This window comes from Colletotrichum scovillei (genome assembly GCF_011075155.1).
Source record: "Colletotrichum scovillei strain TJNH1 chromosome Unknown Contig00009, whole genome shotgun sequence".
In the NCBI taxonomy this organism is placed as follows: Eukaryota; Fungi; Ascomycota; class Sordariomycetes; order Glomerellales; family Glomerellaceae; genus Colletotrichum; species Colletotrichum scovillei.
In genome coordinates this window covers 5,730,125-5,745,763 of record NW_023336267.1, presented here as the reverse complement: position 1 = coordinate 5,745,763, position 15,639 = coordinate 5,730,125, and the positions used below count along the sequence as shown (strand labels likewise).

At 53.5% G+C, this 15,639-nt stretch overlaps 2 protein-coding genes across 2 annotated transcripts; both read right to left on the bottom strand.

Annotated features, from left to right (window-relative positions):
• Positions 1–34: 34 nt before the first annotated feature.
• HER10_EVM0002120 (peptidase family M1) lies at positions 35–4,437 on the bottom strand. Its single transcript, XM_035471846.1, has 5 exons — positions 3,968–4,437; positions 2,939–3,145; positions 2,498–2,813; positions 807–2,431; positions 35–756 (listed from the first exon to the last, which is right to left on the bottom strand). Exons 1-5 carry the CDS (start codon positions 4,273–4,275, stop codon positions 138–140), a joined length of 3,075 nt encoding a protein of 1,024 aa, XP_035328944.1. The 5' UTR covers positions 4,276–4,437; the 3' UTR covers positions 35–137.
• A 392-nt stretch (positions 4,438–4,829) lies between these two features.
• On the bottom strand, positions 4,830–8,926 carry HER10_EVM0005365 (IQ calmodulin-binding domain-containing family protein). Its single transcript, XM_035474986.1, has one exon. The coding sequence runs from the start codon at positions 8,244–8,246 to the stop codon at positions 5,190–5,192; it is 3,057 nt and encodes a 1,018-aa protein (XP_035329342.1). The 5' UTR covers positions 8,247–8,926; the 3' UTR covers positions 4,830–5,189.
• Positions 8,927–15,639: the final 6,713 nt, after the last annotated feature.

Below are 15,639 nucleotides of genomic sequence, written 5' to 3'. Positions count from 1 at the left end.
ATAACGTAAATAATGATTGATTTTCTGTGCTTTTGTTTTTCTACAAAAACTAGCATTCTGCAGCTAACCGACTACAACTTGGACGGAATATTCCCTTTCTGTACTCCTCCAGGTGTCGCCAATTCATCCCCATCGATTCACGCATACTTGTTGGCGACGAGCCACTCCTTCAGCTTAGCAGCGTCACGCTCGCGGTACGCGGCGCGGCCGCGGACCTTGTCCTTGACGGTCTCGAGGGTACGGGCGAAAGCGCTCGTGTCCTTGTCGGCGAAGAAGGCCTCGATGTCCTTGACGGACTCAAAGTCGGTGAACTTGCCCAGGGAGACCTGGATGAAGCGGTCAACGACAATGGGGTTGCCGAGCTTGGCGAGGCAGGCCTCCCAGTTGTTCTTGACGTAGTCCCACTGGATCTGGCGGGCGACCGAGTTGCCGGCGAGGGCGGAGCCGAGGGAGTGCATGTCGGCGGACGGGACGGAGTCCGAAGCCGGGGCGGGCGGGGACTTGTTGAAGAGGAAGGGAAGCAGGTTGTTCTTGATGATGTCCTCATCGCGGACGAAACCAAGGTTGGAGAGGCAGATCTCCTTGCCGTCGATGGCGGGGGTGGTGAACCACTCCTTCTTCAAGGCCTCGACGGCACGGGCCGTGTCGTTCTTGATGGCGACGCGGAAGACGGGCGTGCGGAGAGCAGGGTGCAGGGGGTTGGACTCGGGTGACTCAACCCAGGCGTTGAAGCGCTTGGTGGCCTCCTCGGTGACACTATGATTGTTAGTACTTGTACAGGTTTACCAATGGTGGATCATATTTACCCAGCATGGCCGTTGACACCAGCAGTCAAGAGGACTCTCTTGCGGAGAAGTCCGTCAAGGTAGCTCTCGCCCTCGGGGAATTCCCAGCCCATCTTGGCCACGACGTCGTTGATAAGCTTCAATGTGAAAGTCTCCAGACCCTTCTTGATTGTCTCGTCATCGCTGAAGATGGACTTGACAAGTGCGATAGAGTCAAGGACCTGACTCCACACGAGGTAGTTGTCCTCCTTGGCGAAGCCTTGGACGAAGGACAGAAGAGCCGCGGTGGTGCCGTAGCCAGAGAAGGCAAGGTCGGCGGAGGAGCCGATGATAGCAATCTTGTCCTCGGTGGTGAGGCGATCAAGCTGCTGTCCGAGCTTCAGAAGACGCTCAGGGGGATAGTTGACACGGTAGAAACCGGAAGATCCAGAGTTGAGCTTGTAAAAGTCCGTATCGATATCACGGATTGTGTCCTCCTTCTTCTCGAGAGACAGCGAGGTGACGCCCTTGGTGCCGACCTTGCCCTCAATCTCAAGGGGAATCCACCAGGTGGTCTCGTCGTCCTCGGGCTTGACGTCGCCAGTGGAAAGGAAACGAGACTGCTTGACAGAGATCTGGCCGGGCTCCTCGGCGACGGTCAGAACGGGGTGGCCAATCTTGGAAATCCAGGGGCCCATGAGCTTGTTGACGTCCTTACCGGACGCCTCAGTGAGGGCATCCCACAACGCCTTGGTCTTGGCGTTGCCGTACTGGTGGGCCTTCAGGTAGTTGGAGACACCCTTGAGGAAGGTCTCGACACCAAGGTGGTTGGCGAGCATGCGAATAGCCGAGCAACCCTTGAGGTAGCTGATGTGGTCGAAAATCTGGTTGACGTCAAGGGCGTCCTTGACAGGCACGTGGATGGCGTGACTGGCTCTGATGCCATCAAGCTTGAAGGCCATCTCCATACCCTCGTTGACAAACTGAGACCAAACCTGCCATTCGGGGTGCAGGTAGTCTGTCGCATGCCATCCAACCCAGGTGGCGAAACCCTCGTTCAACCACAGCTCATCCCACCAGTCCATGGTGACTAGGTTGCCGAACCACTGGTGAGCCAGCTCGTGAGCGACAACGTAAGCGACACGGTTGCGGTACCTGGCCTCGGACGTCTTCTCGTCGAAGAGCACGGCGGTAGTGCGGTAGGTGACGAGACCCCAGTTCTCCATGGCTCCGTGAGTGAACTCGTGGACGGCCAACAAGTCGGCCTTGGGCAAGGGGTACTCGATGCCGAAGATGTCGGAGAAGAAGTCGATGATGCGGGGCGCGTGCCACAGAGCATAACGACCCTGCTCCTTCAGGCCACGGGTGGTGTAGACACGGACGGGCAGCTGCTTGCCGTTGTAGCGGCGCTCGGTGAACTCCTCGACGTACTCGAAGTCACCAACGGCCCAGGCAAGGAGGTATGTGGACATCTTGGGGCTGGTCTCAAAGGAAACCAGCTGCCAGCCCTCCTTGGTCTTCTTGGTGTCCTTGACGGGCATGTTGCTAAGGGCGACCTGATCGTCGGGGATCTCAATCTCAAAGTCAAAGGTGGCCTTGAGGTTAGGCTCGTCGAAACAGGGGAAGGCCCGACGGGCGTCGCAAGACTCGAACTGTGTGCTGAACATGTAGTGCCACTCGTCGTCGCGGGGAACAGACTTGGCGGGCTCGGCGGCGGGCTTGTACTGCTGCATGTAGTGCCACTCGTCGTCGCGGGGAACAGACTTGGCGGGCTCGGCGGCGGGCTTGTACTTGCTGCGGTAGAAACCAGCCATCTCGTTGTTGATAATGCCCTCAAACTCAATGGTTAGAACAGCCTTTTGCGCCTGGGGAATCTCCTCGTCAAAGGTGACGGTAGCGCGCTGCTGCTTCTCGCCATAGCTGAAGTTGGTGGACTCCCATGATTGCGTCGACTTGGTGTGGCCGACAGCGATCTTTGCGCTGAGCAGCTTGATTTCGAGGGCGTTGAGGACGATTTCCTTGGTAGGCTTGACAACCTCGGCGTCGATGCTGTGGGGCGCGAGCAAGAGGTCAGCATCTCGGGCACGTCTTTGGTGTGCTGGTTGCAGCTCGTGCTGAAGTTGAAGCTGAAGCTCGGAGCTCGGGCGGGGTGAGGGGTAGGGGTGTATCCTTACGTCACGGTTCCCTTGTAAGTCCAGTCCTTGAAGTTGAGGTCACGGAGGGACAGAACGTAGTGGGAGGGCCGAATCGACTCGGGGAGAACTTCGCGATCAGCCATGTTGCCGACTCTGCTGGCGTACAGTGCCTTGTCGGATGTGGTGATTGTCGAGCAGTAGTTGCGGTGGGAAACGGGTGCGGGGAAGGAAGAAGGTCGGCGGTAGCTATTTGTTCGCGAGGCGAGCTTTATGTCAGTTTCGTACCCTTGGGGGAGTCAAAGGTAGGCTGCAAAGAGGAGTAGTAAGACAAGGGGAACAATAGGAAAATTGGAGGACGGAAGGAGAGGAAAGAAGAGTAAGGTGGTCGTAGTGGTAATAGGAGGGAGGCGGAGGAAAAAAAGAAGAGTAGTGTAATGGATACGATTAGAGTAGAAGCTGTGCCAGCTCCACAAGAGAGTGCCTTCCTACTTGGGATTATGGGCAAAGCGGCAAGCGGCAAATGGGACGACTGGCGCGTGGTAGTAGACTCTCAGGTACCTTACTGAGGCAGATATCCGTATTGGTGGTATGGTGGTGGGTTTGGATCAAGGTGAAGGAGAGAGTTCCGGGGTGGATCAATGGTGATGCTCCGAGGTGAGGGGCAACGAGGGGCACACAAAAGGTCCCTGCATGGGTCAAGCTGGTAGGTAGCTCTCTGGTGTTCTGGGGCTGTCCACTCCTGTCCACTCATTGAGTGAGGTAAGCGTGGAGTGCGCTGCGCTGCCCACCACAAGCAAGGCGCCGCTACGCTCGACTTGGTCCACGGGTGCGCGCAGGCCACTAATACCTTCCGGTACAGGCAGCCCAGGAACACCCGTTTCTTGCATCGTTGCTGTTTCATTACCAAAGAGTAAGGTAAAGTACGGAGTAAATCAAGGTCTACTAGACCTTTGTTATCCGAGATGAGTGTACCCCGGGGAAATAGAAAAGCCCCAACAGGTAGAAAAGATGGCCATCCAACGAAGGGGGACCTTGTAAACCAAAAGAAAGCAGACCAGACAAACTTACCTCGCAATGAAGGCATCGCGAGCAATCCGTCCAACATTGGGAGCCGAGGACCAGAGAGCATTAGACGTAGACGTGGTGGAAGCTGCTGCCTTGAAGACAGACGTATTCGAGAAGTGGCGTCTGAAGCCAATGTTGTACAAGGATGATGAAGAAGAAAAACAAGCCGGCGTCGATGAGCCAAAAGATGACGATGATGTTGGTGTTACAAGAAGTGGTGACAGTAGTGGTACAGATACACAGCAGCCGCGGACCAGACCGCGCGCCGCAGGACCAAACGTCCGTCCGGCCAGCTGCCCGATCGGGTTCATCCTGTTTGATCGGTCCGCCCGGGGCAGACTGAACGCAGACGATGGAAAAGGACTATAGAGCTGGGGATGAGGTTGAGGAGGCAGGTGACAATCGCCTCAGTACATCGTCGCTACCGATTCCTTCTTCACGCTGGTCTGGTTGGAATACTTTGTAGATAAATCTCTGTACGAGGACGGGACAGACTCAGGAGGTCACAGCCTGTCAACTCGGACGGTTCGGCGCGGGAATTAGCCTGTTTAGGCAGAAAACGGGGCTAACTGCTCCCAGTACGAGGCTGTGGTGGCTTGTGCTCAATCATAAGTTCCCTCGAAGAGAAAAAAAAAGTAGTAATGCTCAACGCCGATGACAAGCGAGATGACCTCGGTACGGCTGCCCCCATATAGGGTAGGTAGATATCTGTAAGCTTTGAGGTACGAATGAACGGCATTCCCTAAGTTCAATTAATCCGGAACATATCACAGTCTCAAGTGAAGTAAGAACGAATCGAATAGGTATATATATAGCTGTAATATGAACCATTGTTGCTCTTCCTCTGCAACGCTCAATGTATAAAGTCCTCTCCCGCTGTGGCATCCCAAAGCCTCTAATGTTCGCTTGGTATACACATCGCCAGACACGATCGATGCCTACCTATAGTGCTTCCCTTCTCTTGCCTTGCCTCCAGACAAATTCCCTCCCAACACTGTGAGCGCGCTAATTCACAAGATACCCAATGCGTCCTAACCGTGCCATGAAAAAACGATCTCGAAAGCAGCCAATCCCACACCGTAACGCCTGCCCCCATTCGATCCCGAACAAGTACATCATTACGTCGTCAAGAGAAAAAGTCCTCAAGAATGCCTCCTCCTCTACTCGTATATCGTACCATGCATACACACGTGCTCTTCGTCTTGCAGCCTTGTGCCTTGCAACCTTATGCCGGACTGCCGGCGCTGGCGCTGGCGCTGGCGCCCGTCGCTCCTCCTTCCGCCGCCACCTTGGCCGCCACTTCGTTCCACCATGATCCGTGGGCCGCTCTGTCGACGGCTCCGACCTTGGATATCTCGTCCAGCATCTCCCGAACCTGCACTGCGAACTCCGCCAGGCCAAGACCCGCCAGCTTCTCATGCGCAGTCGTAGCCGCGTTGAGCTTCTCCTTTGCTGATCCAGCAGTCAACCTGGCGTTCATGTGGCCCCTGAGCCTGGCCAGGAGAAGCCGCAGAACAGGCTCTGTCGGCTCGATGCTCTTCTTCATCGAATCTTGGCTAGCCTTCAGCACCTTGGTAACGAGGGCTTTCAGGTGCGTCTTGGTCGCTGCCGGCATAGACCGACCTGCCTCGAGTGCCGCCATGACACCCTGTACTGTCGATTCAACATTGTCGTGATCTGCCTCAAGCACCGCTGTGATCCGTGTCGCCTCCGTCTTCCACGGCGTGCGGACGTCTCGCTTCAGGAGGTTCTTGCATTGCAGTAAGATGGCCCCAGTGGTGACAATTCGCTGCGAGGCCAGGGACAACCGCACCATGCGCTTGTAGTCCAAGCCCAACATCTCTGGTACTTTGTCAACGGCGATTGGAGCCGGCTGCGTGAAACTGTCGACGAGCAGCTGTGCGTAAATCTTGTCGTCCGTTGGCCGATTCTTGGGGTGATTGATGCCCTCCGGATCTCTCTTTCGAGCCTCCGCCAGAACCTTGGAGCGTGCAGAACGCCACGCCGTCTCGGCCGCGCTCAAATCGTGTGCACCGCTCTCAAGCGCCCCGGTAAATCTCTTCCTCTCATACCCTGTTGCAGACTCAATCAACTGAGGAGCTGCAGTGGAGAACATGTAGTTGACGTAGTCGCACAACATGAAATCGACAAATTCTGTCAATGCTTCCACCCGATCAACCAAGCTCCCGTTTTGAAGTTTGTTTTCCACCAAATCCTTGGCCTCGTCGTCGCGGAATGGCGCGCACAACTTGGGCAAGAGGTTTGCCATGGAAGTAAAAAACTTCTCATATGAGAAGCTTCCCATCTGGAACTGCCGCTCGGCCACCTCGACATCCAGTATCTCACTAATTGTCGTGTGCATGTAGGCACCGGGCTTGACGAGCCGCTGCAGATTGTCCTTGAGATACCTCATCATGATGACAAAATATGCAAAGCTAGCGTCCATATTGTCTTCCTCAATGCTTGCTCTCATTCCCGCGAATAGGGGTATCTGGACGGCGGCGTGGTGTTCCCGGTATTCGCTTGAAGGGATGCGGTATTCTCGGTTAATGGCAAGCTCGTGGACGACAATCCTGTTATCGGGCAACAGGCCGCCGAACCCAGGCTTGATCTCGATGGGCTGTGGTTTGGTATGACCTTTGGCCGGCGTTGCCGGCGGTGTCAAGGTCTGCGAATCTGGCGACACAAGGCTTTCGGCAGTAGCGGAAGCCTCTCCGGGCACGTTTTCGGCGACACGAGGCTTCATATCGCCAGTGGGCTTCTTTGCAGCTCGTGCCTTGCGTGCCTTGCGAACGGCATCGCCGATCATCTTCTTGCCCTTTTCCTGTCCCGCAAGCTTCTTGATCCGCACAATAAGCTGAACTTGATTGCTCTTAATGCTCTCTCGGTATTGCTCTGCGGCCGCGTCTTCGGTGCTTTCCTGGACCGTCTGCAAAATCATGTCCAGCTCAACAAACTGTAAGAGCATTAACTGAACAAGAGACTCTGAGTCCCGAGACTTCCACGCAAGGAACGCGTTGTAGAAAGTGGCGTAAATCTCGGGCAGTGCACTACGCAGAGTCGGCGGGGGGGTATAGTTGTTGGCTGCAGTCAAACGCGACATGATATTCTCGAAAGAAATTAGGAGATCTCGGGCTTTCGTCACGAGGTCCTGCAGCTGTGGATTAGCAAGGTCATTACGGGGCATTGGTTGAGGCTGTGACAATCCAACCTGTTCCCTATCCCCCGTGCCGTCCTTGTTACTCAGAACCTGCGTGGGGTGGCCCAGAATGAGAAAAGCGCTGAGAAATGTGCGAACGGCGGCCATCTCCTCGACGGACCCCGTCTCGCCCTCCTGCAAACCGCATATCCTAAGGATACGGGCGGTCTGTACGAGGACCTCTTCTTGCGCCAACAGCTCGAGTACCTGGTCAAAGGACGTGTCCCGCACGCCGTCAATGGTGATGCCCAACTCGGAGAACTCAGCGACAGCCTTTCTCCTCATGAGGCTCTTCCACCACCATTGCAACTTTTCGGCCGCTTCAGGCTCACTCAACACCCGAGCACGCTTCTCGTCAGAGGTATTCGAAGAAGCCTCGGTGGGCTTCCGCGACATGAGACTCTGGCCTCGCGCCCTCTTGGTGGCATTACGGCCCTTCAACTCTTCTCTCCGCCGCTCGGCCTCAGCCAAGCGTTCTTCCATCTGAACGCGGAGCTTGACCAATTCCTGTTCTCTCTTGCCCTTCATGGTCTCGGCAACGGCCTTGGCCCTCTTGACCTCCTCGGCACAGGAAGCCACGATCTCGGCTAGGTTGCGCTCCCGGGCTTGTTGGGCAGCAATGGCTCGTTCTTCGGATAGGGAGGTGTCGCGGTGGCTGGCCTTGGCCATGGCGGCTCTCAGACGAACCTTTTCGGCGTGGGCAGCTCGGTCGGCGAGGCGTGCTTTTCGGTCTTCGAGAAAGGACGTGCGCCGGAGGTGCTGTGCAATGTGCTTGCTCTGGTCAGAGTCTCCATGGCGGGTGAAGGTCTGGGTCGAGGAACAGCGGGAATGAGCAGAAGAGATGGAGTTGCGGCGGGAAGAGGCTGCTGAGTCCTTGCGACGGGTCTGGGAGGGCCGGTAGAAGCGGGCGGCGATGTGCGGAGGCGGGGTGAAGATGCGGCCGTCAGTGTCGTCCATCTCCTCGTCGGAGGTCGGGGGCATGGATAGGTCAACGTCGGCTCCCTCCATGACTGACGATGGCGAGCCAACAGACTCCTCTAGATTGCGCGAAGGGTCGGTGAGGTCTGCCGAAGGGCGACGCATGTTGTATGGCGTGCCTTCTGGCTTGGATGTTTCGGAGGTTCGAGCGGTTGCGGTTTCGCAATACTGTATGCAATGAAAGACGATATTTGGCGAGCGATAGGGCGGCAAGTGTGGTGATGATGTAGTTAGGTCGAAGGCTCTGAAGACGGAGAAGGTTTCCGAGTGATACAGGAGTCACCAGGGGTTGTGTGTCGTGTTGTAGTCGCAGTCGCGGTCGGTGGTCGAGGGGGAACCGGTCGGGTCGCCCAAACAAGGTGGATCGGGCTGAAGCCTGGGATTAAGCCAAGGTTCCTAGTAGGCAGGCAAGCGAATGGATTTCGGCTGTCGATTTTGGGGGGGGAATAACAACAATAACAACAACACAAAGGTGTTGCAAGGGGAGGGTTGGTCCTTTAATTTTCTGGTCCCGAGAAACGAAAAACGACTGGGTATAAGACAGAACCGAAAAGGTCAGAAGAAGGCGTCTGCCGTGTGAGGGACGAAGGAAGTGGTATGTGAAGTTGAAAAGTCAAGAAGTTAGTCCGCATTGCAACCTTGGGGGGAAGTCAAGGAAAGCCCGAGGAAATCATGGCTGGCCGCTGGGCTGCGGGAGGTGCTGGCGTTAGGTTGGTTGTGGTGGTGCTTGGTGCGTGCCGAGTGGTGTAACAAGTGCGAATGGATGGCTGGGCTTGTGTGTGTGGACTGTGGACCGACTTGCTGGGAATGGAATGACGGAAGCTTCCAGTTTCCCATACCTTAGCCACTAATTGTGAAATTCACCCTCTGCGCTGCCCTCCTCTTGCGGCTTTGCCCTGCTGACCGAGCATTTGGGGCCATTGGCGCAATTGCTCAGGATCTGCAGGTATGACAAACAGTGCACTATCCACCGATATGCACTAGCGTCCTTCCATCTTTAGCGAAGCTAGCGTGCTCCCGACTCTTTCCAGCTTAGGTCCCACCACACTCCAGCCCCCCCACGGTGATACTTATCCGAACTCTACACGGAAGACCCGGAGCCGATGATACTCTGTCTTACATTCAGTCCGGATAACGCACTTACTTCCATGTGAATATTCTGCGTTGCTCTGTTGGCCTGACCGGGTACTTTTTATCGTCCATCTTTGGCTGCCTTGTTATCGTTCCTTGTCGAAACGGTACATGTCCCGTATCGAAGCAAGCGAGAACTCCAGGTGCAAGATCGCGGGTCCATGCCGGATTAGGAAAGACGTTGGCGTCATAATCCAGCCAAGATGCTCATGATGCGACTCTAGTCACGTGGATGTGTCCGGCCCCGTGGACCACCGACGACAACCTACCTTAACCCACCACCGGCCGCCACGGACACTCCAAACGGTTGTGGCGCCGTCCCGGACCATATTCACGAATAATGTCCTACCCTCGGCCACCCCAACATCTTCCGCTCTCCCGCTGTTATGATAGCTCGCACCCTCCAGATTAGCTTGCGATTCATGTCCAAGCGGTTGTGTGCTTCTAGTGACCCGACCGAACACAACGATGTGACGCCTTAGACTCGGGGCTTGCTATTGGACTGCGCACTAACACGCCTAGTCGGTGATCGACCTTCGAGAAACATTTCCGTTCGTCTACGTCGTTTCCAAAGACGTGCCATGTGGCATTCCATCCCACCGGCTCTATCGTTACAGCTGGCGTAAGTTGCGGAAACTTGATCATATTGACTTTCGCATGCTTCCTTTTGATACTCTGTGGTACTTGGGTCTCGAATTTCTTGACTTTGAGTAATTTGGGTATCCATGGGTATTTTAATTCGCCATGGGTATGTCCGATTCAGGTCCCCATGGGTTTCGATTCCTCATGGGTTTTGAGTACCCATGGATATGGGGTCCACAGGGTTAGTGAGATTTGGCTCCCCAAGGGTTGGGTCTCTGAACGTTATCGCGAAATCCCACGAGTCTCCCGGCTGCTCGTGATCTAGCTTGAATACGCATCGGATACTATAGAATCCTACATCTACAAGTCAAGTCAACAAACCACATTCTCGTGCTACCAGATTGTCTAAGATTCAGGGACTGCTTCCTTGACCGCGTTCCTCAGGTTCCGGTACGAGCTTCTTACTCAATCCTTTGCCCTTTTCTACCCAGTTGTGACCGAGGAAGTTATTCAGATATCAATCGACTTGATCAAAGCATGAAATCAGCATAAGTAGCCACCGCCACGTGACTTGCTCGAGTCCATCTTCCTCGGAGTAGCTGGATCTCGAGGCTCATGCAACTCGTACGGCCCCTAGGAAGCTCGACCTGATATTTTACTTCGCCCTCCCAGTGAATGGCCAAGTAGAACTTGTGGAGAGCTTGGATCTCAAGTAAGTGATTTGCTTAGCGTGAGAAGCCTTGCGATGCTGTTGTAAGCGGCATATGACAAGTCTACATGACATTCCCGTCGTCATCAAATGGCTTTAATTTCTATTCGAGGGTCATTGATCTATCATATTTCTTCAAGATGATTATAGCCAGACATCAATGCCAGCTCGTGACGGTAATCCCGAGACCGAAGTGAAGAACTTGACGTCACCCAAAATGAATACATTCAGTGACCTGAATAATAATGATAACGACCGACGACTTGTTGTATGTGTCCATCATAGTTTACATCCCTGCGTGAGGAGTAAGTCTCTACTGCGTACTCAAGTCAGCGAGTGAGGTGCAGGTGAGGTATCTTCACTTATCTCATGTTGAACTCCACCGTCAACGCTCAATATCAATCCAAAGCACTAGACAATGAATCATCAAGACGAGACCGCAGCAAGTCATGACTTGTCTAGGTTTATTTAAAGCCGATTCTTGGCTGTTTTGGCCGGTGAGCTTTCACGAGGTGCAATATTGGCGTTCTGCAGATGAGGAAGAAGACTGATATCAGAGAGCGAGGAGATCAGAGCTAGCTTCATGCATTCAATACAGCCCCCAGAGGTATCTACCTGATGGATTCAATTCCATCAGACGCGCTTATAACTGCTGATGGCCGTAGTAATTAGACAGGTTCGATCGCCACATCATCTCGAGAGTGCTGCTTCAGACTTCCAAAGGCCTGTTCTTCGCTTGGAGATCATGTAAAAGAAGATAAATCCGAGCCCAAGTCCCACCATTACCTATCTGGAAACAAGCCACTCATCCTCTAAGGTGACAACTTCTATTAAGACGGCATTTTAGCCATATCCCTCATTTACATCCAAAGACTTTGAAGCATGGCTGACAAGTCCGTCAATGGCTTTCAACACCATCACATAATGCAGAAGCTCCGATTCCCCTTCGTCAGACATTCAGGTCTAATTTTGCGTAGACCATTGAACTTGGGGGGAGAGGTTAGGGGCCTCTGTAGAAGCCAAACGAAGACGTACACGCTTCTCAACAAGTAGGAGAAATTCGATCTCAATATGCTAACCGACTGGTAGACGGATCTTCCAAGTTCTAGCCCACACAGGGAAACTAATTCATCACCCTCACAAAGTGGCAATCTCCCCCTCATTCCGACAGAAGGAGATCGTAGAGAAGTGGCTGCGAGAAGCTGAAAACTCAAGAGGGAATAGGAACCTCGAGATACGCTTCTTCCATCCGACAAACAGCAACAAGGAAAAATGAAAAGCTACAACAAAGCAAACGACTCAGCTCTCCCTCAAAGGCTATTTCGCAGTGCCGTGCTGGATTGCTTGCTCCCACCTCCTAATCGTCCACCAGCACCCATACTCTTCTCCTACTTCGAGCTCGTCATGACCCTTGGTTGATGACTACCCCCTCCCCAGGTCAGCTCGTGTGATCTACCTATGCTACTCAATCAAGACTTCTCTATGAATTGTATTTTTCCTCTGTGCTTCATCAACGTCAAGAGCAGCTTTATCACCGCGTCAATTGTCTGCCCTTGATGTACCAAAGGCAAAGGTATCTACCTGAATAGGCATGAGCCGAGATCGTCAGACGTAACCCAGCTCTTGTCTCCTGGCCCTCTCCCGCGTCTAGGATAAAAGTACGACACAGATGGGAAACAGGAGTCCTCGTAGATGACCTGGAACTTACGTCTCAGGACTAATTCACTGCCTCCTACTTCCCCTTCGACCACGACGGAACTCGGAAGAAGGGGTCACAAGCGCTCAGGAGGAAGGTATCGAGACGGGCGAAACCTGAGAATCAAGATGCACTGGTTTGATTTCGTATTTGGTGATCTAGTTGCTGGTGCGATTCTACGTATAGAGAATTCTCACCCTTCCGGCAAGTCTCATGAAAAGCACCGCACTTTTGAGACACATGGTTCAATGGGCTCCTCCATCCCTGATTCCAGAGTTCAACCTCGGCATGCGGTTCAGTACGCTGATACACTCACCAGAGCAGGCGAGAGGTTATACGAGCCAAGATGCTGCGAGAACGAGCATGCTTTCCAATGATACGTGGTGTAATACTGGTAAAAAAAGGTGATCTAGAAGGTGTTCAGGGCCGTACAAAAAGTCTTTCCACGTTCCACTGCGCAGTTCAGGACTGATGATCGGACTTCATCGAGGCCGAAAGGCTGGCCCTGCTGACGTACATTCGAACAGTACGTGATTACTCGGCGAGCTATTAGACCCATTTAGGGAGTGATGAACATGCTGATATGTCCACTAAAGCAACATAATGACAGCTACAACGTTGGCGAAGCAGACCCGGAGTTCTAAAGAAGGGAATCTCATTCGAGGACATGAAAGGCGAAGGAGTATCATTCAGTATGTGTAAGCTCTAACTTTACCCTGACACTGTATCAGGTGCAGGCTCTCTACGAGGATTTCGCCCGACTTAAAATGGCACTTATTTATCTTGGTTGAACTCATTAACATCAACACCAGACCATGTGAAGCCCGGTCACCACAAAAGCAGGTTCCCCATCAACTGTCAAATAACCCAGCAGCAAAGCCAACCTTCTCTCCGCACATCTACTCAAAGCCGTCATCGTTATCATAATCATCAAGAACCGTTGAGGGGTCGTCGCGCCGAAAGACGGCGAACGTCGGCGAAGTTGGCAAAGCTGCATCATCCCAACAACCCAAGAAGTTGGAAAAACGAAACAAACTTCTTGCAAGTATGCTGCCAACACTTGACGTCTCGAACGGTACATGTGATTGGTGATAATTGGGCAACTTTTCTCTCAACCAGTGACCAGGCATATTGCGAACGAATGAGCGACGGCATGGCCAACACCACATCAAGCCAAAACACATCCCTCACCTACACGGCAAGGTCCTCTCAATCTTCCTACCTAGTGTACGACAAGGGGTTCGAGAAACGGCCTGTGACATCATAGGCAGACGCGTAACTACTACTACGGTAGAATGTCCACAGCTATTTTCAGGATTTCCCGGGGGTGGAGTTCTTTGTTCTTGTTACTTTGATTCTTCAACGGGTTCGCCGAACTTTCAGCGTGTCATGAGCAAACCCGACGTCGCCTTGAAGAACAAGCCAAAAAAAAAGGCGACCCCCTGTTTCTCGTCCGATGTAGCACTCATCCACTTTCTCGGTGGGTTTCTACCGCACCGGTTGTGACTTGCATCAGTAGGTAGATAGGTTGCAGGTAGCTTTTCCACCGAAAGGGGAGCTCAAAAGTAAGTGAACTGGAGGCTGGAGAACCACTCGAAAGTAAGGCCGAAGTGAGATTAGTGACTTGAGTGGCGAAAACTGGTCCCGATTATCATCGATCGGGAATCTTGTGAGTTTGTTGTGACAAGGGACGCTTCGGAGGTTTCTGCGTTGTCTACTTTTTTTTTCCACGGAAATCCAAGTCGATTTTGAGTGAGGCTTTCTATCCCTAAAGATGCGATGGCTGCCCCACAGCCCTTCATTTGCAAACAGACGGACCCCCCAGGACAGGGCCATTATTAAAATCAATCAACAGCAGTTGATAATTCCCTGGGAATGAAAGTTCCAACAGAGATTGCAGCCCCAGATCGCTTGACCCAAGACAGAGCAAGAAAGCAAGTATGAGGGCAAAACATGCAGCGAGACACTTGATTGACTCGATTCGAGTCTCACGGAGGGACATCCGCTATCCCGGTAGTACAGAGCACTCAGGCGCAGGCTCGGACCGGAGCAAAAAAGTGATGGGCAACAACGTTGAACAGACACCACTGAAGGAGGAACAGCGCAGTCAGTGATCCCGGAGACAAGGGCCCGGCCTGTCTGGCGTCCTCGACAGGGCCTAAGATTAGCGGGCAGAAAAAGTAAAGAGGCCCAGGACCTTGCTGCGAGCCTGCGAGGGTGCTACCGGTGGAGAAGGTGGATACGTAGAAGTGTTCTAGATCGCAATAGACGCCAGCGTTGCAAGTTTCGGTGTGTGATATGGAACGGTTTTCCCTGGAGAGATGTGGGTGGAGATGCTGTACCTAATCCCGCGCCAGTGCCCGTGACTCTCTGTCTCTCTCTCCAAGGGGCTATGATAGTCGCCCTGGTGAGACGACCGGTGCGGGGGAGAGGAGAAGGGGTCCAGTCCGCGTTGGCTACGGCGGCCGGTTGGGCTGCCGGTTGACTCGCCCATTTTCCGATCTGACACAGCGCCGGACTTGCGGTCGGATTGTAAAGCTGATGGCTTCTGTTCAGTAAGGAACTAGATCGACATCTTCTTGTGCGTTGCGCGTTGAACCAGCAGCGGAAGAGAAGTACTCCGTAGCCGTGTACGCTAGGCACAGCAGGGATAGCGAAACGTGGCGCGGCGGCATGAGAAGCCATGCATCCAAACTGGACGGCGCGAGGCCCGTCTTGTTCGAGACAAAGACAGACCTGTAGACTTTGACGAATGGCCGCCTTTCCCGTCCGTCAGATACCGTATACGACGCGTCTCCTGCGGGTGAAGGCTGCCAAGACTCCAAAGTTCAAACATGAACATTTTCTTGTCAAGATTCAGCCCTCAAATGCCCGCGGCGGTGCTGAAAGTGATGACGTTTCGATTACGGGTCCTGCACCGAGCAGATGGAAACCTTAGTGGTGGTACAAAGATTGCGCTGAAGAAAAGGGGGGGGTTCGCAGGGCTCAAGGTTGACGGTGCCGGCTGCATGACGAAAGAATAAGGCCATTTGGACGGATCGCGGATAGGTATCCGTAATCGCAGTACGAATGGACTACGAAGTAATCGGATAGAGGTGAGAGAAATCAGGGTCCATAGTTGTCTGAGAGAAAACTGTGGGAAGCCAATTCCCGCTGCAGAACCGCTGCCCCGGCCTGAAAGCACAACAAGCGTTTGAAGGCTCTAAGCGGACGAACCGCAGTTGTCCATTTGGTGACAACAGGCACCAGTGTCCTGTTGTTTCAAGCCAGTAGAAATGCGTAAAAGCGTGTGAGTGGACACAAGGACTTGTCTCGAGTTGGGAGTTGCCGAATACACTACTTCTTGGTTTCTGTCTGCGTCGTTGATTCTGCCCAGTGTG